Genomic DNA, 21926 nt, shown 5'->3' with positions numbered 1-21926 from the left:
AGTCAGTAACAGATTTCTGGGCATTATGGGAGAGAGCACACCAAGCTGTAGAAGAGATCTGACACAATAGCCACTCAGTGCTTTAATATCTATCTGCAAAGTCTAGTTTTTGCTTTCTTCTGCCAAAATTGTACAACAATGCTGTTAGCCTTTTTTAGAGTTAAAAATAGGCAATGTTTTGTTTTTTAAGTTATAGCTGTATATGTCTTTCTAGATACAAATAAAATGGGTTTTGTGATTAAAAAAAATATATCTTTAATTATTTCTATATTCAATTCAATTTTATTTATATATCGCCAAATCACAACAACAGTTACCTCAAGGCGCTTTATATTGTACAGTAGATCCTACAATAATAGATTCAGAGAAAAACCCCACAATCAAATGAACCCCTATGAGCAAGCACTTTGGTGACAGTGGGAAGGAAAAAATCCCTTTTAACAGGAAGAAACCTCCGGCAGTACCAGGCTGAGGGAAGGACGGGGTCGTCTGCTGGGACCGGTGGGGTGAGAGGAGGAAGACAGGATAAAGACATGCTGTGGAAGACAGCTGGAGATTAATAACAAACACGGTTCAATGCAGAGATGTTTATTTACACATACTGAGTGAAAAGGGTGACTGAAAAGGAAAAACTCAATGCATCATGGGAGTCCCCCAGCAGCTTATGACCAATACAGCATAACTAAGGGAGGATTCAGGGACACCTGGTCCAGCCCTAACTATATGCTTTAGCAAAAAGGAAAGTTTTAAGCCTAATCTTGAAAGTAGAGATAGTGTCTGTCTCCCGAATCCAAACTGGAAGCTGATTCCACAGAAGAGGGGCCTGAAAACAGAAGGCTCTGCCTCCCATTCTACTTTTTAAATACTCTAGGAACAACAAGTAGGCCTGCAGTGTGAGAGCAAAGTGCTCAAATGGGGTGATACGGTACTACAAGGTCATTAAGATAAGATGGGGCCTGATTATTTAAGACCTTGTATGTGAGGAGCAGGATTTTGAATTCAATTCTGGATTTAACAGGAAGCCAATAAAGGGAAGCCAAAACAGGAGAAATATACTCTCTCTTTCTAGTCCCTGTCAGTACCCTTACTGCAGCATTTTGGATTAGCTGAAGGCTTTTCAGGGAGTTTTTAGGACGTCCTGATAATAATTAGTTACAGTAGTCCAGCCTAGAAGTCTAGAATGCATGAACTAGTTTTTCAAACAGTAGTGTGAGCAGAGTGTTCTTTGGATGAAGCACGTGAAGATTATACTGTGAAAACAGAAGTTATCTAAAAGTTTTTAATTAAATTGCTATGCAGATAAACTACTCAAAAACACCCCTGTGTGTTGGAACAGGAAGAGGAAGTGATACTTTACCGCAGAGAGAGCGAACACCAAGTGACAGCGCCACCCGAAGGACAGCACAGTTCTACAAGAAAGATAGATGGATAGATGCAGAATTTTGAATAGTATTATAATCTAATCAGTATAATATAATAATCAGGTGACAGAGAAACAGTCTTCTCTGACACCAATTCAGTTCATTTACTGTTTACATTTACATTTAGTGTTTGAGTATGAGTTCCAATCCAGCTTTCAGACATTTTTTAATTTGTTTTACCAAACTACTGGTACAGATAGCTACAGGCAGATGATCTGATTCATGCAGTATATAATGTATTTATCCTCACCTTCTTCAATCTGTTTTTCTGTGTTCAATCTATACTTCCCTCCCTGTAGCTGTAAGTAAATTCTAGTACAGGAGAATCAGGATGAAAAGATGGCAACCATGCTGTTACCAACGGGTCCTGATGGCTTGCGGCGGTTCACTCGCGAATCCTTGGCTGCCTTGGAGCAGCGGATTGCGGAGGAGCAGGCCAAGAATGCCAAGGGGGCTCAGAAGAAGACAGAGCCACCGAAACCCAGGGTCGACCTGGAGGCAGGGAAGCAACTGCCACGCATCTTCGGTGAAATCCCTCAAGAACTTATTGGGGTGCCGCTGGAAGACATCGATCCATTTTACTACAAGAACCAGAGGGTAAGAGTTTGGGTTTGCTTGTCCCCTTGTGGAAGAAAGGGTTACTGTGAATCAGCACAAGTTTGTTCTGAGTGATGACCGTTGTGCTCGGATGAATAGGATACTACTCCCAATAGGAGTTGTTTGGGTTTTTTTGTAGTTATATGATTTTTATGACTTGACAGCTTGATCTCAACTCAGATTACGTAAAAACCTGTGGAAGTTTTAAGACTACAGTGTTAGCTCTCTTCACTGCCATCATCAAAACACCAAATAATGAAATGTCTTTTGGATGAATGGTTTTCCATATCTCTACTAGAGTTCCAGAAAGAGAATCATTGCAAAGGTGCCCTTATTTGAGTGGTTTGTATGCCCAAACTAATGTATGATGATGATAGCAGTTCTTTTAAATTCTTTTGTATTAACAAAGCTAACTGTCTTTTGCTTAAAGAAACATGTCACAGATATATTGGTTCCAGCAATCACAGACATTATGGGCAGAAACTTATTCATGTTTGCAATAAAATGATCAGTATTGTTAAATCTGCCAAAGATTATGTACCATTTAAATTAAAATGAGCACATCAACACTTTTACAGTGGGAGCAGTGGGAGACAAAATTCAGCCTGTTTTAACAGACTGAATCAATATAATTTTTACTGGTTAAAGAAATACTTGACACAAAATGACCATTTTCTGGGGTTTCCTTCATAGAGGCAATTTCTTGGCAACCGTTAAAGAGATTGTAACCATGGCGAATCCCTGGCAATGTTAAAGTTATTTAACCACGTTTCTTAATAATCGGCTTGAAAATGAAAGTGTTTGTGGTTACTAATGCAGAATTTTGCTGCTATATTTTCTGCCATGTTCGCTGATGAATGTTCATCTGAATTTGAACACGATATGATAGCGAGCCTCCAAATAAACTGGCATTTTCACAGAACTTAGCAAGTGGCTATTTGGAGCAGCGAGCTGAGACGTGGCCTCTGTGACTGCTTCGCTTTAGATCTCTTGCGGATGCAGAAATAGGATTAGCAAGTTTTGATTTGCTGCTGCCCGTTAATGGGCCGTTTATGGAGAGATGAAAAAAAAAAAGGATGTGGCAGTCATTCTCAGGGTCTCTTTGTTTTGGCATGTGGCGCACTGCTGGATGGGAGGATTATCCAAAGACGGAAAAATATTTAAATAAATGCCACATCTGTTGGGGAAAGGGTCAGCTCCCATTGGAGTTGTCTCCATTATCTCAGCCGGCCTCACTAACAGTGTGGACGGGCACTCATTGCTCGCTCACCTCTTGGAGCCATAAGTGCTCACGGTGAATATTAACACAGATGGTAGCTATATTGTTATCCCTGCTTGGTAAAGACAGCAGCTGAACTGCTGCTCAGACCTGCTGTTGTTGTTGTGCACAAAGTGAAAATCATTTTAAGAAATGCTTTTTTTGGTGTGATGTCTTTTCAAAAATGTGATTTCTGTCAATAATGTTATATTTTTCTTTTTTTTCTCCCCCCTTGCAGACCTTTATAGTACTTAACAAAGGGAAGGCCATCTTCAGATTCAGCGCCACATCTGCACTTTACATATTTACTCCATTTCACCTCATCAGAGCGATTGCCATAAAGATTTTAGTTCATTCATATCCTTTTTGGGTTCTCTGCATGTGCCTCTTCCTGCTTTTATTTATCTGTTGAAGGCTCATGTGTTCCTCTTCCCCTGCTACACTTGAAAAGGGACTTTTTAAACCACTAAAAAAAGGGTGTTCTCTTTAAACTAAAAACATGAATGTCATTTTCCTGACATGTGATAACATGGGGATTAGACTGTGACTCAGATGTCCTGCCGTGAACAAACTAGTTTGAACCATTCCTACTGTAATTTATATATTTTACAATGAAAAGTCCAGATTTCACTTCCTGCTGACAGATAAGCCAATTTGTGATATTTACTGATTTCCCCCCTGTAGGTTTCTATTGGATTTTTCCAGTCCTATTTTTGAAACATCTTTGTGATGGTTCTCTCTGGCATCGCACACTAAATCCCCTCATATCCCTCTTTTAATCTCTGAAATGAAATAAGAGCAAGGAGATTTCACATCATGTGATGGCTGACTATTAGTTGTCAGACAGATGATTTGTAATTTTCCCAAATTTTCCTCCAACTCTCCCCTGTTATAGATTTCACTTCTGTTACTGATTCTCTGAAACATGCAGATTACCGCAGTCGGTTCTGAAGTGCAGGCTAAAAGCCCTCAATACCCAAACTATCGGTTTATTTTATAATGTAATATAATCAATCAGATAATTTAAATTATAGCGAAAAACTTTAATGTTCATTTCAGTGAATTTCTTATCATTTTATGCTAAAGCACTTTAATCTTTGCAATCATTTGTAAAGATTCAGTAGATCCTTTAGGATTTCAGTCCATGTCTCCATATGGGAGATTATGTTTTTCTACCGAGTCGATATTAAATAGAATTTGTTTACATTGTTTTTTATAATCTGCATTTACTGTAGTCTGTAGGTACAAACAGTGACCGTTCATCCTCGTGTATATACTCCACAGGATTACAATAAACCTTTGTTGTTTTATTTGAATGCATCGTCTGCTTATCAGAAAAACGTATTTGATTGGGTAACTGTAAATCGTCACCTTACAGTACACATTCCTTAACTCTCTTTTCACATTGTTTAGCTTGTTCATAATGTTCACTATCCTGACCAACTGTTTCTTCATGGCCATGTCTGATCCACCAACATGGACCAAGTACCTGGAGTAAGTTAATGCAGCTTGAAGTTGTTTTCTTGATTCAAAATTGTCTGCATACGTTCTAATGTGTAGTTTGCTGGGGTTTGTTGCTTTGTCAGTGGCAACTGGCAGAATCAATTGACATATGTAAGTATATGATGCATGTGATATATTCGCCATGCTTGAAAACACCACATTTGCATGTTAAGTTGAACCAAGAGAAGAATCTTGCAATATAATGTGTTGTGCATGCTGTAAAGAGGTGGTGAAGCATGCAACAGGCTGTCCACATTCACAGAGACTTTTTTTACTTTTTGCAACATCAGGAATTCATTTTTAGTTAATGTGGGAAGAAAAGCAGTTTTGTTTTTTGCAATAGTTTTTCCATTTGTCTTAATCAGTCTCCCGCATTGTTGGTCTTACATACACTGACTGATCACTTCATTAGGTATACCTGTTTAATTGGAGATTATGTATCGGAATTTCAGGAGCGGGACCACGCCTCCAAACACGCTCCTTCCGGTTGTCAACTATATAGGTTCCTCCAGTTCTGCAAGCTGTTCATTCTTGTTTACGTGCCCCACCCTCCCTCCCTCCTTGTTTTCAATTCTTTAACTTCTTCACTTGTATTTAGTACATGGGGATCTGCCTTCGAGGCTTTCCCCAAACCGCAGCTCAATTCATGTCCAAGCGTTCACCTTTACCTACTAAAACGCTGTCAAACCTAAAATGAGGACGTGGGTCCAGCTAGTGAACTGCTCTTTAATACAAATGTCTAATCAGCCAATCACATGACAGCAACCCAGAGCATTCTGCTATGTAGACATGTTCAGTTTGCCCTGTTGAATTTCGGACCGAGTATCAGAATAGGTGAATTAAAAGACTTTGAATGTGGCGTGATTGTTGTTGTCAGATGGGCTGGTCTGAGTATTTCAGAAGCTACCGGGATTTTCACTAAATTTTTCTGCGCAACCATTGCCGGGGTTTACAGACAACAGTTTGAGAAAGAAAGTATCCAGTGAATGACAGTTCACAATGTTTGAAAATGCCTTGTTAACGCCAGGTAAGAGGAGAACCTCTAATAACTCAAATAATCACTTGTTACAACTAGAAGAAGGCAGAAGAGCATGTCTGAACACCCAGCATTACAATCCTTGAAGCCTACACCAGCAGAAGACCACAGGGGCGACACCTTCTCACCTAAGAGAATGAAACTAAATTCACAAAATTGCAAAAAGGAAGATTGGAAAAATGTTGCTCCATGTGACAGTGACCGTATATCCCGCCTCTCGCCATCCATAAGTGGAATGGATGGATGGAAAAATGTCACCTGGTCTGATGAGTCTCCATTTAATTTGGATGGTAGGGTCAGAATCTGGTGTAAAAAAACATGAAAGCATGGATTCATCTTGCCTGCTTTCAGTTTTTAGACACTGTACCCATCTTCTGATGGCTCTTCCTAGCCACATGTCACAAAGTTCAGATCATCTCAAACTGAAATCTTGAACATGGAAGTGAGTTCACTGTGTGCAAATGGGCTCCACAATTACCAGACCTCAGTCCAATAGAGCAAATTATGGATGTGATGGAACGGGATCTCTGACGAATGTTTCCAGCAGCTGGTTGAATTTGAGGAATCATGAGGAATTAAGGCAGCTCTGAAGTTAAAGGGTATCTTGTAAAGTGGTCAGTGAGTGTATATATGCTCTATAAAGACCATGTAGTTACAAAAACAGATCACCAAACAGGATAATCAATTGTACAATTGCACCATCAGCAGATAAACTGCCCGTGCCACTTATACAGTAAAACAGCACGAAACTCTGAAAAACCACAAACTGAGAAAATGAGTTGTGTGACGCTGTCATCACACTACATGTAGTTTCTTTTTTTTTTTATATCTGTCAGTCTATATATGTTTTAAGATTTGGACTTTATCATGATTTTAGTTATAGTTAGATTTCAAATCTTGGTAGATTTTTTAAAAATGGTGACAAATATTAAACAAGTAGTATTTTTTTTCTTTTTCAAGCTCTTTCAGCAGGCTGCGTCATATCTCAAACACAACTCTTCATTGTTATCTTACTATAAATAGTTTTAGTGTTGAGATGTATTTAAAGCTCCAGTTTGTTTCAGTGTAACGTTGTCCTTGGTGCTAATGCTACATTGTGTTCTCCTACCATGGATCTTTTCCAGGTATACCTTCACTGGTATTTACACATTCGAGTCAGCAATAAAGATATTAGCGAGAGGTTTCTGTACAGTGCCATTCACATTTTTGAGAGATCCGTGGAACTGGCTGGACTTCACGGTGATTATGATGGCGTGAGTACAGATATCATTTCACCATTGCACACATCATCACTGTCTTCTGATTCTCTGAATCTGTGTTTGTATTCTCTTGTGAGGAACAGTTTTTAAGAAAAATGTAATGCAATCATCTGATAAAAACAAAAATCCTCTCCCTCACTTAGTGAAGCAATAATTCTCCGTGGTGATTTGAAACACAACATTTGCTTTGTTACAAAAAAACAAACACTTCTACTGGATCTCATCCTTGAAGCTGCACATGACATGCATATGAATAGATGTGAGCCCTTGCAGCATTGTTTTTGAGAGCAAAGGGCAAAAACAGGAGACTTTAAACAAAAATGTTTTGTTGTAGCCTGTACTCACTGTGCATCCCCAGCACCTAACTCCATGCAGACTAAGTTAGTGACTAGCTATTGAACTTAGTGGAATGTTAAGCAGCTCAACACAAAATAGTTTGAGGTTGGTGGAGACCAAAATATGAGCTAAAAGACGACAAAATGTCAGATTAACATTGACCAGCTGAAAAGCTGTAATATAAACTTGTAACACTACATTCCAGACAAAGATGTGATTTCTCTTCACTTGTTGTATGAATTTCCAGATATTTGACTGAATTTGTAGACCTTGGAAATGTCTCTGCCTTGAGAACCTTTCGAGTACTGCGAGCACTGAAAACCATCTCAGTTATCCCAGGTAAGAGAACAATCAGGTTTCTTTGATTCCTTTTAGTTCTCTCTAAAATGTCTAAATGTTATTCACAAAGGTTTCTGTAATGGTGTCATACAACCAATACATATTGTTTCCTCCCCACACACACACACAAGGTCTAAAGACCATCGTTGGTGCCCTGATCCAGTCTGTGAAGAAGCTGGCAGACGTGATGATCTTGACCGTGTTCTGTCTCAGCGTGTTTGCCCTCATCGGCCTGCAGCTTTTTATGGGGTTACTGCGACAAAAGTGCGTCCGCAGTCTCTCGCACTGCGTCAACTCCTCGTTTAGCCCCAACACATCCTTCATCTGCAACAACAGAACCTGGAGCTCCACAGAGGACTTCCTCAGCAGTGAAGGTCAGCCAAAAATAGAAGAGCCTGCTATTGATCATCAGATGTACAGTGCTCTTAACAATGTAATATTTAATACTTTACATATTACAACTTTTTGTATGTTTAACTGGCTTTTCCTCAGATAATTTTTACAAAGTTGAAGGAGCAAAGGATGCCTTAATATGTGGATATGGAAGTGATGCGGGGTAAGTAAACATTCACTTTTCTTACTGCTTCTTAATCTGTTCACCTGTTTGGCTCTTATGTAATATCATATATATATATATATGTGTGTGTAGTTACATGTAGCTCAAGGCTCACAAGAAAAGGAGGATTCAATGATAGATGATGTCCTGTCATTTAGGATTCTCAGTCTGTGACTTAGGTATAATATATAGGTAACTGATCCCATTGGAGGGAGAGGTTTCGCCTGAGAGAAGCTGAGCACAAGACAACATGTGGCGTGGATAATCACCACGGCTCCACTGGAGCTCTTCACAGAGAGACATGGCATTGCCAGCTGGAGAGCGGGAGGTCTTTGGAGATTTCATCATCTCAAAAGCTCTGTGCTGTGATTAGGGTAACTGGAGCAGACTAGAACACTTTGGGATTGATATTTTGTTATCATATTTTTATTTCGACTGTACTGAAGCTTTTAACTAGTGCTTCTGACGAACCTGCTTGCTGAGCTAAAATAAGTCAAAACAATGCTAAATATAAGGTCCTTAGATGTAAGTAAATATAGATGTAAATGCATAGGTGAAATGGGTGATGGACTTTGTTCCCAGTCAAAGGCACAGTCTGAAACCATCCAAATATTGCTACTCAGCCTACGCACTGAATAATCCTGTAAATCCAAATGCTTTTGAAACAAGCACAACAGGATGACTCTGCCCAATGCCAGGCCCAGTTCAGGGGTTATAGTGAACTAAATACCCATCTGTGTGAATCTGAAATCCTGTAGCTCCAACAAATGGCTTCCATTAGGTGCTCTTGTTAATAATACAAGATAATGAATGATAGCAAATAAAACATGGTGATGATGTTAAAGCCTCTGCAGGGAAGTTTGATGCAGATGTTTTCAATTTATTTGCACGTTAAACAAAGGTGGTTCTATATGAAACCTTATAGGTTTATGTCATGCATTTACTTCATGTACCATTAGCTTGTCATGTTTTTTTGGAGAAGCAGGGATAAGCACCTAGAGACAGCAGGAGATGATGTAGCATATTTGCAATGTTTCTCTTTTATGGTGAAGAAATTGTTGAATATGATTCTGTAATTAAACATACCAGAAGCTTTATGTTACGGTAGAAGGCACGCCAGATTCCTTTTATATCAAGAGGAATCAGAGTAATACAATGAAGGGAAAAAACTTGGCCAACCTGAACTTGATTTGTCTGCTTAAACATCGCTGGTCAACCTTGGATGTTGTTGTGGGTTATAGTTTCATATGTTGTATTCTTTTAAGCAGCTTTAGCCACGTGCATCTCACTGAGAGTGATGTTACACAATGTAGTGGTCTTTGCCCTCATGCTATTTCCCTATTTAAATCATGTCTTATATGCTTTTCTCTCCTGACCCTTTAGGTTTTAGATTCAGAGCATTCTCATTTCCAACATACCGACGATTTGTCCCGGCCCGAGGCGTCTAATAGTATGGCGAAAGGTACCCTTCCGCCTCCTTATGAGACGCTCTGGATTCTCAATTGAATCCAACAGAATGCTGCTAGTGGAGATAACACACGCTTTGAGCAGGGGCTCCAGCGGTCCATTCCAGCCTTAACCCTATCAGATCATGTTTTCCAAAGTGATTAATGATCAGAAGATTATAGCCAAGTTTTAGTTACTTTGATTCTAAAATAAAAAAAAAAGATTTGTCCACAGTTTATCTAAATGGTCTTTTGTGACCCTCAGCTAGTCACATACTCGAAGCAATCTTCTGGTTGTCACTGGTGGTCACTTCACTTCTACAGCATAGTACTGTTGGATTATGTAAGCTCCGGCCAAAAGCTACTTTTTGGCCGGAGACAATCACTGTGTCAAAAAATAGCTGTTTTTGACATTTGCGTGGACAGAAGTTTTTTTCCTCAAAGAACCAGAAATTTTGTTACAATGGCTGTTATCAATTTTTTGTTGATACCAGTTCAAATTGTTCAAACACTGTCATTAAGAATAAAGTAAATCAACTTTTTATTCTTGAAAAAAGGGCGCACCAAAAATAGCTCCTCTTGCTTCAAAGCTAACCCTTTGCACAATGTTTGTTACAGCTAACCAGGCTAGTGAACTAAAAAACAAAAAATATATATTTTAATAAAAGCAGAGAATATTTAGAGTTAAAATGTTTGAGGAGTTTGACGTTTTCTATAAATGATCAGCTAATGTTTGAATAAGGACCTAATGTTTAGCCGACATTAATAACTAATAATAATAATGGATTGGATTTATATAGCGCTTTACAATACCACTATTCATTCACACACTGGTGGAGGCAGCTACAGTTGTAGCCACAGCTGCCCTGGGGCAGACTGACAGAAGCAAGGCTGCCATATCGCACCATTGGCCCCTCTGGCCAACACCAGTAGGCAAGTAGGGTAAAGTGTCTTGCCCAGGGACACAACGACCAGGACAGAGAGCCCAGGGATCGAACCGGCGACCTTCCGGTTACAGATGCGATTCCCAACCCCCTGAGCCACGGTCGCCCGTGGCTAAAACTAGCATTTTAGCATATATTTAATTCATGCAGATATTTTGTTAGAATAATCAAGAAGAAAAAAAACCCTCTTGATTCTTTTGCTTTGATGTAGTTACTTCTCTAAGGTGGAAAGTTTTTTTCTTCTTCTTCTTCTTGGTTTGTTTGTTTGTTTTGTTTTTGCTTTGTTTTATTATTTGCTTTGAGCCCTGTGTACAGGAGCTGCATGCAAAAAGGCGTAATAAGCAAATGCTTCAGCCAATACCTTTTGATTAGCCTTGTCTCATGCTTTCTTGCTTTGTGGTAGATCTTTGTTCTGTCTTCACTGAGATATTTGAATGCTAATCAATAAAATCAAATCAAATCAAATCAATCAATCAAGTCAAGACAAAAACTGCCAGTATGAATAAGCTAACACTATCTGACTGCCACAACTCCAGTTTTTATATAGAATTCAAAGAACAATTAAAAAATACATATTTATATTTAATTTGCAACTTATAATCCTTCCCATTCCCAGTTATAGTTATTATGAGTGTAGTCACATATTTTTAGAGGCAACAGAATCCAGCCACCCTTTAGTTTTTAATCCCTCTCCTCCAAAAGCACAGGACCTTAATCTCCCAAGAAGTACCGTCTGATTCAGTAATTTGTGTTGAAGTCAGAGCAAAAGATTTGGACGGGGAAATGATGTCACTAAACTCACTTAAATAGTGGGTCAGTAAGATCAGGCGAGACCTACCCAGCTGTCCCACATGTGTCACTACATGTGAACTTTCTTTTGTTGCCCGCTTTTTGTGTTTTTGCCATTTGTGGAGCTCTAACAGAGCGCTGCAATCGATACAGCAGAGTTTGAACCTTTTTGTTGTTTTTAATGGCGTCTTTGTCCCCTTTTATTTTAACATTGCTACATCATCATCAAGAAAATGCATTTTGTTGCACTTACTGCATTTTTAAAAAACTTTCTCTCCAGCTAAACTGCAGCTAAAGCAAGAGTGGCACAGATTCGTGACATGCTTGACAGGTTAAAGATACCATAAGGTAGCTTATGGTTTTACTGGCAGATAACTGAGATGGCCTCTTAACTTGTGCAACATTTTTAGATGGAACTTTCTGAGGCTGGCTGTGGAGGAGAGCAAGATATTAAGCAGATCAGGATGGAGGACGTAAAACATAGAGGATGCTTAATCTTTTGAGTGTATTCCAACAAGTAATCCCTGAGTAGATTTCCAAATTAAAGCTTTGGATACGTTATGATGACACACACACACAGTCACACACATGCGCATAGCCCCCATCACGCCTACTGTAGAGTCGAGGCAAGTGCTTATCCCCTTACATCTTAAAACCACTATGCATTAAGGATTATGACTGATTGTATTGAAAGTTTCCACTTTTGCCCTGAGCTGGAGCGATGCGGGCAGGAAACTCACCGCCTTAGCCCCACCCAGGAAAAAAAACTGTTGCCACCGACAGATGTTATTTCCTGCTGTTATACAAACAGCAGGAAATTGATGTTGTCCTCACATATATAATATTAAAAAAAACCAAACATTGTAAACATGGAGCAAAGGGCTTTAATAGAGGTCTAACACACCCGACCCTGTGTTAGCTGTGCTCCAATGATTGCACAAGATGACTTGTAAAATCAATTATTATTCATATTTTGCCTTTCTTTTCACATGTCGCTTTTTAGATTTTTGGCTGCATGCTTCCTATAATTCCAGTAAGCAACAGGTTAATAAAATCATAAGGCCTTTTCAACTGGAGGAACTGCAGATTGCATCACTCAGCAGTGGCTTCATTTTCAGCTCCCTGGGTTTCCTCTTTGGATTAACTTAAAAAATCAATAAGTGTTGTCCTTTTTAGCTCTTACCCCAACTTCCTCAAGAGGCTTTGAGGAAGTTGGGGTAGACCGCCACTGTCGCCATGGGTTTGTTCTTAATGACGTGTGGTTAAAAGAATGAAATGGGGGTACTGCTTTACCTCATAGTTTGAGCAGCTGACCATATACCCCAAGGCTAAATTCAGCTGCCCGGGTTCAACTCTGACCCAAGGTGCTTTTACCTTTGTCTTCCCCAACTCACTCATTCCCTGCTTTCCTTTCTAATCAAGGCAAAAGCCCCCAAACAGTAAAGTAAAAAAATAAAAGGGAATTTTTGCTCAGTGTACTATGGTAGAGAATTCATATAAAAATAACTTCCTAGAGCCTGAGAACAGATATATATAGTAATAGTAGTAATAGCAAGTGGTAAAAATGCATGAAAAAACAAACTTGCAGAATACTTAGATGTGATGCACAGCTGAGTTATATCTGTGTGTATCAGCAGCTGCTCCATTGGGCAGTTGCTATAGAGACTAATGGGACATGAACTCTGCAGGCACCTTGTTCACAATTACAAAACTACGAAAGGACTCTCACATTTTTGTAGCTGTTTAATGGACAACAGTGGATTAACAAGCATATCATTGAGTGCAGTTTATTCATTTATAAACTGCATACAGAGGCACCTAGTCTGAGCACCTACAGAAAGTTGCTCAGACTTGATTGCAGAATGACACGATGAAAACATGGAATAGTGATGATTACAGGAAATATTGTTAGCTAAACTTAGTGATATGACACCTTCCATGCATTGTTTACCATTGTATTATTATTTTCATTTTTAATTAAGCTGCAGTTTATTTTCCAGACTAGTCATTTCATGTGTAAAGTATATAAAATGTTCCAAAGTCAAGTTATAAGTACTGTGCTGAAAATGATCTCAGACGTAAGAATTAATCACCAGCACACCAGGGCCGCTTTACATGGATGTCAATCATCAGTAACCTATACTCTCCTTGGTGGTTTATCTCGGATCTGCCCTCGTCGCATCACCAGCTAGTCGCTCAATGTCATTGAGTTTGTATGGTCTGTTAAAGTGAATTGTTCTGAGTTTAGACCCAACATGGTCTTTCATTGGACATTGCCGTATATCACTTCCTGTCAGGAAGCAGCTTTAGTTGACAGGAACTCAGCAGTATACTTGGCATGTTTGCTTGAAGACGCATTAAGCTGCAGTGTATAGGAAGCTCCACATAGTGCACATAGGAAGTGATTTGCAGTTGTGACCAGAGACAATAGAAAATCAATGGCATGTGGCATCTTCAAGCAAACACAAGGTGGAAATTTCCGGGATAAACTTTACAGTTGGGAGTACACTCGGAGTCTTGTAGAAATCACAGTCTCCATTAGCACGTGCTCTGAAAGCCTCTTTAAGCTGACAAACTTGACAAAGACTAAAACAAAGGACAGTTATTTTTTACAGGCATGATACTGTTTTCAGTTAGTGTGCATTTTTTTTAAAATAAAGTTTTCCTTTTGACAAAAGTCGAATTTTTAAATCACAACATTTGTTTAGATGCCGAGTTGACAGAAAGATTTTTGCTAATTTTGCTCAACAATGTTGATATGAAATAAACTAAATGTGCATTGATTAACAGAGGTGAACAGATTGGTGTGAGTGATGTAGCAGAGGGCCAGCCTGACAGGAAGATGTCGCTGGCCTCACACAGCATCCTCTGCCCTCGCTGCTGGATATTAGTGAGCATTCCTGCTTAGCTGGCGTGTTGGTGAGATCCACAGCTGTTCTCACAGCAGCGCTCTTCCGCCCAGCTGTTTGCCTGCCATTATGAAATTATTCCACACTGAGATTGACATGGCAGTCCAGCTTGTTCTCAGCTGCTGGACTTAAATATTTGCTGTAATGCCACTATGTTGACAATGAAGATCAGAGACGCTGGAATCGAGCTGATTTTTTTTTCCTGCTGCAATTTGATATCCATCTGGCTAATCTCTTTTTGCTCCAGTGCATTTTAGTGCTCCTGTCTGAAACAGGTTTCAAGTGCCGTCTTCTTTGAAATAACGGTGATGATAGTACGTACTTACTGACTCATCTCCCAGTTTTCTCTGTGAAGTCAAAGGCCGCAGAGCCACATGTAGAATGTTTTTAACTCTGGGAAAGCAGCACGCACACCGGCACGGCTATATCTCTCCGCAGCTGCTTTTAATTTCCTGTGTTCGGCCTTTGTTTATCAGTCCTGGCCTCTAATCATTTATCTTCTACCTCTCAATCATTTGCACATTACAGGAAGTGTCCAGAAGGATTTGACTGCCTAAAAGTAGGGAGGAATCCAAACTATGGCTACACCAGCTTTGACACTTTCGGCTGGGCTTTCCTGGCACTTTTCCGTCTCATGACGCAGGACTACTGGGAAAAACTGTTTCACCAGGTGCAATTTTCTACTTTTGGTTTTTTCATCTATCAGCATCCTGTAGTTACAACCTTCAACTTAAAAGTTCAATTTTCCTCTTATAGGTTCAGTGTTTTCAGCAGTGGCTCTAAGAGGTCAAACGCATTGCAACTTAAGGAAACACCAACAAACAGAAAAACGTCACCAAAGCTCACAAAAAAAACAATAGAAGTTGAATAAAACACAATAGAAACAGAAAAACAACTCAAACGCTCACAAAGAAAAGACCCTTAGAAAACACAACAGAAGCATTTTTGGGGACAGAACAGCTGTGGAAGTGACGAGCTAACGCTGAAATGTACGAGCAAACATGTATTTACAGTGTCTTGCTATTAAAACACAGATTACCTGCATCTTCTGCCTCACTTCAGTCTTTCACATGTTCTGGTTTCTGTTACTTAAGCAGATGTTTCATCACTTTGTCTCCCAGATTTGTTCTTTTCTACTTCCTTTTGTTTTCCTTCTGTTTAGTTTTTTTCCCATGTCCTTTGTTCTTTATTCAACTTCTGTTGTCTTTTTGTGAGCTTTCGGAGCGTTTTTCTATTTGCTGGTCTTCTCTGGGGCCAAAGTAGTTTTCACTTTCACAAAGAATCAGTAACTGGGTGACATAGTGGAGAAACACAACTAACATACTTAAACGGATATTGAATAAGACGTCACTTCACAAAGTGGCCAGAAACCTTTTTGTACTGACCTGTGTTGTTTAGCTTTAGCATATGATCTGCCTTATGACTATACACAGTGCTGAACCAGTGACTCTGGTGAATTTGCTTTTATTGCCTTTACTTTCTTTGATTCCCACAGACTCTGCGCTCAGCTGGGAAGACCTACATGATCTTCTTTGTTCTAGTGATCTTCATGGGCTCTTTCTACCTGGTCAACCTTATCCTGGCTGTGGTGGCCATGGCCTACGAGGAGCAGAATCAGGCAACCATCGCTGAGGCCTGGCAGAAGGAGAGAGAGTTTCAGATGGCCATGGAACACCTGAGAAGAGAGCAAAGAGTAAGTGCGGTGCATTGTCATATTTTCATGTGCGCCTTCAGCTGAAGACAGACACAACTGTAACTCTTTCAAACAATTTCATCCCATGTGAAGCTGGCAGCAAAAAGACAAGCACAGGAGACAGACTCAGTGTTGTCCCCGGAGCTGTCTCCATTCTGTGTGAAGTACACAGGAAGTATACGAAGAAGCAGCAGCAGAAGAAGAAGATCTCACAGAACGCTGTCCGAAGAAACGGCAGAAGAAGCTGCAGAACAGAAGATGGAGCCCCTGGAAGAAGTAATGGTATGTAACCTTAAGGAGCGCGCTGTCGAGTTGTTAATGGTTGAAACCACAGAAGCTAATGCGTTCTTCCATATTTCTGTAGCCTCCCCTGTCCCCCCTGCCGGCCCACCCTCTGCTGGCCACGCTATCCTCTCACCCGCTCAGCACCAGACGAGGAAGCCAGAACAGCATCTTCAGCTCCTTCCGCGTTCGCAACAACTCAGAGGCCGACTTCGCGGACGACGAGTACAGCGTTCACGGAGACGTCTTCAGGAGTCGCACCAGTTCGACAGCGACGCCATGGAAGAGGAGAACGGGCAGCGTGAGAAGCCACTGCTCCCAAATCTTCACCCCCAGCCTCAATGTCAACGGTCGACTGAACATCTCCCTCGACCACAATGGAGTCATGACTATGGGTCTGCTCACCCCTACGTCCATGCCAGCTCACAGCATGGAGAGAGTCAGGGAAGACACAGTGAGTGACGGAGCCTTTGTTATGAGACTGTTCTGAAAAGTTTAAATATGAGTTTATAAGAACATGACAATACAGCCTTGTTTGTTTGTTTTTTAGATATTTTCTGTTTGCCAGAAGCCCTCCAGCACAGAGGAGACAGTTCCAAGGCCTCTCCTGCAACCTTCCCCCACAGTGACAGATCCATCCCCCGTGCGCAGGAAAAGGGGCCTGAGCTCTGTCAGCTTTTATAGTGATGCCATGGACGGTGCGTCCATTTCACTGTTTAAGGAAGTGTTCAGAAATTACATCCCTTTTTGGGGATATATAAAGCTAGCTTAGCAAAAGGGTTGGAAACAGCTAGCCTGGTCTTGTCTGAAGGTTACTAGATCCTCTACATGTTGCTAAATAACATATCCAGGAAGTTATTACATCAGAAAATAGTGTAACAAATGCATATATCTCCCATTATTTCTTTAGTACTGTTTTGTGTCATTAAGCAGATGATACCTAACATATTTAAGGTCCCAGTAGGTGGATTTTGCTACTTCCCAAACAAAGCCAAACCAGCTTTCCCCCTGATTTCTGTATTTATGCTCAGCTGTTATAATGAAGGCATAGTAGAAGAAATTAGAACTGGTTTTCTCAACCAACCCTCCACCTGCCCAAATAACATTTAACTTTAGTTAACTTTGCTAGCAGAAGGACCCTAGAATCGCCGCTGGTTTCAGGTTTTAGCTGTTCAAAAATGATCAAGTTATCTGCAGATATAAATCATTTCCGTGTGGTGTCTCTGCAGAGCTGGAGGAGTCGAGGCAAAAGTGCCATCCCTGCTGGTACACGTATGCCAAGAAGTATCTGATATGGGACTGCTGCCCCTGGTGGCTGAAGCTGAAGGAGTATGTGAAGCTAATGGTGATGGATCCTTTCCTGGATCTTGGTATCACCATATGCATTGTGCTGAACACCCTCTTCATGGCACTTGAACACTACCCCATGACTGATGAGTTCAACACCATGCTCTCAGTGGGCAATCTGGTAAGAGGGTTTTAAAGATACCAGAGGGATGTTTCCAGCTTTTAACACACTTTCTATAAGTGCTGTCGGGTGCTAGATAAGGAGAGGAGAGTGGAACAGAGAGGAAACTGAACTGGCCGGCATTCAGATAATCCGTCTCTGTTTGCAGACAGGTTGATTTTTAAAGCAGGTGCAGGACAGGAGGTCAAATATAGTGATGCTGATCCGCTGTCAAAGATTCTGTTTTAGACTATTTGCGATTATCTTTAATAACATGGAGTATTTTTAGCAAGAGGTGGAATTGATTTCCTGTTGTTCTGTTTTGAAATCTCTTCCTACCGGTGAATTTTAGACTCTGACAGAGATTTGGTAAATAAATAAATACATTAATACATTAAGTAATTTTAAAATTATATAACTTTATATGTACCTTTATATGAATAAATTAAAAACAACAACAAAAATGAAATAACACATTGAAATACATTGTTATATTTTCTGTTGAACTAAGGTTTGTGTGCAGAAACCTTCACTGAAATGTTTTTAGTTCACTCATTAATAAAATTCAAATTACACATCTTTTGAAGGCGGTTGTGTAAAATTGTTTATTTGTGGTCAACAAAAGAGAAACAACTCATCTAAAAGAGAGTGAATGCTCTACTAATTAAGCTGTAGCTATATAATATTCCTAGTGTTTTGCTGGATTTTTCACCTCTAAATGTCCTTTTGTCACTCTGTGTTTTTTTTCTAGGTGTTCACTGGTATATTTACAGCTGAGATGGTACTGAAGCTGATTGCCATGGACCCCTATTACTACTTCCAACAGGGCTGGAACATCTTTGACGGCGTCATTGTTTGCCTCAGTTTAATGGAGCTGGGCCTCTCCAATGTGGAGGGACTGTCCGTCCTGCGATCTTTCAGATTGGTGAGGGAAATCTTGTTCATTCTCTGTGTTACTTTGAAGAAAATTGATTAATTATTTCCGATTGATCAGCTCCTGATGAACAGAAGACAAAACCTAGACACGGGAGCAGATTCAACTATTTGCAATGGGAAACAGACAGCTGATGAACTAAGGGTTCTCGGATGGGTGAAGTCTAAGATAAAAATATGGACAAAGCATAATATGTCCATTAAAAAAATGATGATACCTAGGAACAGAGTTGTCAGAGTTGCACATTATATCTAATAATCAGACTACATCTAAAAACATAAAAGTCTCTTAAGGTTTTAACTCTGAAGTCTAGTTAACTTGTGCAACTTGTACAGTGTAATAGTCAGTCTATTCTGAAGATGCAGCATCATTTGTCTTCACATTTCTCTTATCATAAGTTGCGAGTCTTCAAGCTGGCAAAATCCTGGCCCACTCTCAACACTCTCATCAAGATCATCGGCAACTCGGTGGGCGCCCTGGGAAACCTGACGCTGGTGCTGGCCATCATTGTTTTCATCTTCGCTGTGGTGGGAATGCAGCTATTCGGCAAGAACTATCAGGACTGTGTCTGTAAGATCTCCTTTGACTGTCAGATGCCTCGCTGGCACATGAAGGACTTCTTCCACTCCTTCCTGATTGTGTTCAGGGTCTTGTGCGGCGAGTGGATCGAGACCATGTGGGACTGTATGGAAGTGGCTGGCCAGCCCCTCTGCATCCTGGTCTTCATGTTGGTCATGGTCATAGGGAACTTGGTGGTAAGTTATTATGACTTGGCATTTAAACTCTAACCTGTTTAAGGTTATGTTGAGTGATAGTCTATATTTTTTGTACCGGCAAAGCTCACAAAAAGATTAAACTCAACAAGAGTTTCTTTTGAGAAGTGTCTGTGTGGCTTTTCCCCTGTTCCTCTGTGCTGTAAAGTTCAGACAGTAGAAATGAGTCAACCACAGTGTTGCACTGAGTGACATTTACCTCAGTCCTACATGCACCACATTGCTGCTGCAAATGCCAACTACAGGATCAGGCACGAGGTGCAGTCAAAAAGCTGGAAAATGAATCCAGTCCTAATTTAAACTATCTGATCCCTCCTTCACGTTCTTTCATTGGAAAGCTCTCACTGGAAGTCCTGTTCTGATCAGCTGCGCTTGCATAGAGAGCAAACATCAACTTCTGTCACAAACTGACCAACTTTCATGCCGCAACCGTCACATTGCTCATAGCAGTGATCTCAAAGTCATAGCCACCCGACTCAGAGAGCATCCTCACATCATGTCAGGAGCACAGGCAACATGGTTGTTCACCAGAAATGACCCCAAAGTCAAACTTTCAGTGTGGAAATTACTGTCACATCACCATGTGGTAGCAAGTCATTCCCCACCACCCTGAGATATGCTTCCAACTGTGCAGTTAAATTACCAACTGTGCAGGAACTGGAGCAGCACTTCCCCGGGAAATTACCTGGAAGGGGAGACTGAGAAAATTAAAGTTTGTTATTTTTGAACATACCTTAAATGTTTAGGTCAGTGGCTGAACTACTCTGAAAACGGACTTGTTAAAAAAAGGTGTCCAGGCAGTACGTGGAATTACTCAGCCTATTTAAACATATAGAAGTATGGATTTTTGTAAGCATTACAAAATGATTGAATCCATTGCTCCTTAATAAAGATTTAAAAAAATGGAGGATATGTGGAGGGTATGAGTGTATCATTTGTCTTTAACAGAAGAAGTGCTTTTGATGTTCAGGCAAAGTTGTGACAGGCAAAGTTATCCTTTAAACAGTATTTGATGACTAAGAGCGATGCAGTAGCGTTTCAATGCTACCAAATCCACTTGGTGATGTCACAAGTAATCTGGGATTACGTGGCACAAGAGAGGACTGCTGATTGTGTATTATGTGAATGGACCATCCTTCAAGTTAATTATGTTAAAATTTGCAAGCTGTATTAGTTTGTATATCTGTAAATGAGCAACTCTTCAGCATGCTGTATTAAATGAAAGTGTCATGGTCTTGCTTCAGATTAGATTTAGCAGAGTTTCTACCAAATTTAATAGATTATAGATTTATGAGATGTGCAGATCATTTCGTTCTATTTTCACTTGCATTTTTACACATCACCTCAACTTAAAAACCCTCTGTTATTTGTGCTGCATCATATGTGTATTATCTACACATGTTGCCGTGCAAACTGAAGCGACAAGAGACAAACTCAGTGCTGGAGCAGCTTTACTGCCCTTTTATCCACCACTAATGAGCTAAGCCTTACGGGTGAAATGGGGACCCAAGTGTTGCACAAACACCGCAGAGCGTTCACCCCGTTTAACACCAAGTTTTGATTTTTACTCATTTTGCAAGCCAACACATGCAGCTGTTAAAAAAAACAGCAGTTAATTCAGTTTTAATTGTATACGCCCACCCACATTCACTGCTCCTCCCATATGGCCAGCCGTTTCCTGTGAGCTGATATTAAAGAATACAAAAGCGCGCTGAATTTGCAGGATTTGTTTATAGTCAACGTTGTTTTGCTTTGAATGTGGTGTCGTTCCAGTGGTGATCCTGGTAATAGAAATACATGCAGAAATAGTTGTATTTTAGTATAGCACTATTTTAACCCAGTAAAAATCTAGTTTTATTTACTTGTTCACTTGCTCCCCTCGACTTTTGTAGTTAGGATAAGTTTAAATTCTTTTGACAAAAAATTAGCAAGAGATTTGCATAATTCAAACCCAGTCAAAAGAATGGTACTAGATATTTCTAGGTGTACATAGCAGTTTCTCAAGTATCACATAGATGCTATTAGTGGATAGAGACACTTTCATTGACTGTATTGCCTTGTTAGCCTAAAGATCAGATCACAACAGCGCTCCCTATGGAATTTAATGGACAGGAACCTCTCTGTGCACATGAATCGTGGGAAAGCAGTTTATCTGTGGGATTATCCAGGATGCTTAGGGGTGAGAAGGTCGGAGGGCATTCATCACTAATCATCTGCTCATGCTCCCCATCTCTGAGTAGCTCAGTGGCTAAAGATGATCCTTGCCAACTGTGCACATCACCCATGAAGGGAATGCACACACAGACACACACACATATGTGCAGTGTTATGCCCCGTGCTGCTGCTCTCTAAGCTAGCAGACAGATTACTTAGGAGTTGGATGCTTTGAACCTTGACTTCAGGAG

The 21926-nt window shown here is 40.3% G+C and overlaps 1 protein-coding gene across 2 annotated transcripts in view; it reads left to right on the top strand.

The window, feature by feature from the left end:
- Positions 1 to 21926, top strand: part of LOC146648613 (sodium channel protein type 2 subunit alpha-like) — a 48334-nt gene that overhangs the window by 12668 nt on the left and 13740 nt on the right. The window contains exons 2-16 of one of the 2 annotated variants that reach the window (XM_085389848.1): positions 1721 to 2018; positions 3515 to 3633; positions 4681 to 4770; positions 6940 to 7068; positions 7658 to 7749; positions 7881 to 8123; positions 8242 to 8305; positions 14921 to 15062; positions 15888 to 16085; positions 16179 to 16367; positions 16450 to 16821; positions 16918 to 17065; positions 17597 to 17835; positions 18566 to 18739; positions 19147 to 19503. In XM_085389848.1, the coding sequence (XP_085245974.1) occupies positions 1761 to 2018; positions 3515 to 3633; positions 4681 to 4770; positions 6940 to 7068; positions 7658 to 7749; positions 7881 to 8123; positions 8242 to 8305; positions 14921 to 15062; positions 15888 to 16085; positions 16179 to 16367; positions 16450 to 16821; positions 16918 to 17065; positions 17597 to 17835; positions 18566 to 18739; positions 19147 to 19503 (2814 nt within the window). In that variant the 5' untranslated portion in view covers positions 1721 to 1760. Of the gene's footprint in view, positions 1 to 1720; positions 2019 to 3514; positions 3634 to 4680; positions 4771 to 6939; positions 7069 to 7657; positions 7750 to 7880; positions 8124 to 8241; positions 8306 to 14920; positions 15063 to 15887; positions 16086 to 16178; positions 16368 to 16449; positions 16822 to 16917; positions 17066 to 17596; positions 17836 to 18565; positions 18740 to 19146; positions 19504 to 21926 lie in introns of those variants that run through there. The other variant, XM_085389847.1, reaches the window with a different exon arrangement.

This window comes from Rhamphochromis longiceps, linkage group LG18 (assembly GCF_057381845.1).
Source record: "Rhamphochromis longiceps isolate RC_006_pf linkage group LG18, R_longiceps_female_GT1.1, whole genome shotgun sequence".
Taxonomy (NCBI): domain Eukaryota; kingdom Metazoa; phylum Chordata; class Actinopteri; order Cichliformes; family Cichlidae; genus Rhamphochromis; species Rhamphochromis longiceps.
Note: the sequence above shows the minus strand (reverse complement) of the source record. Positions and strands in the feature narration are given on the sequence as shown.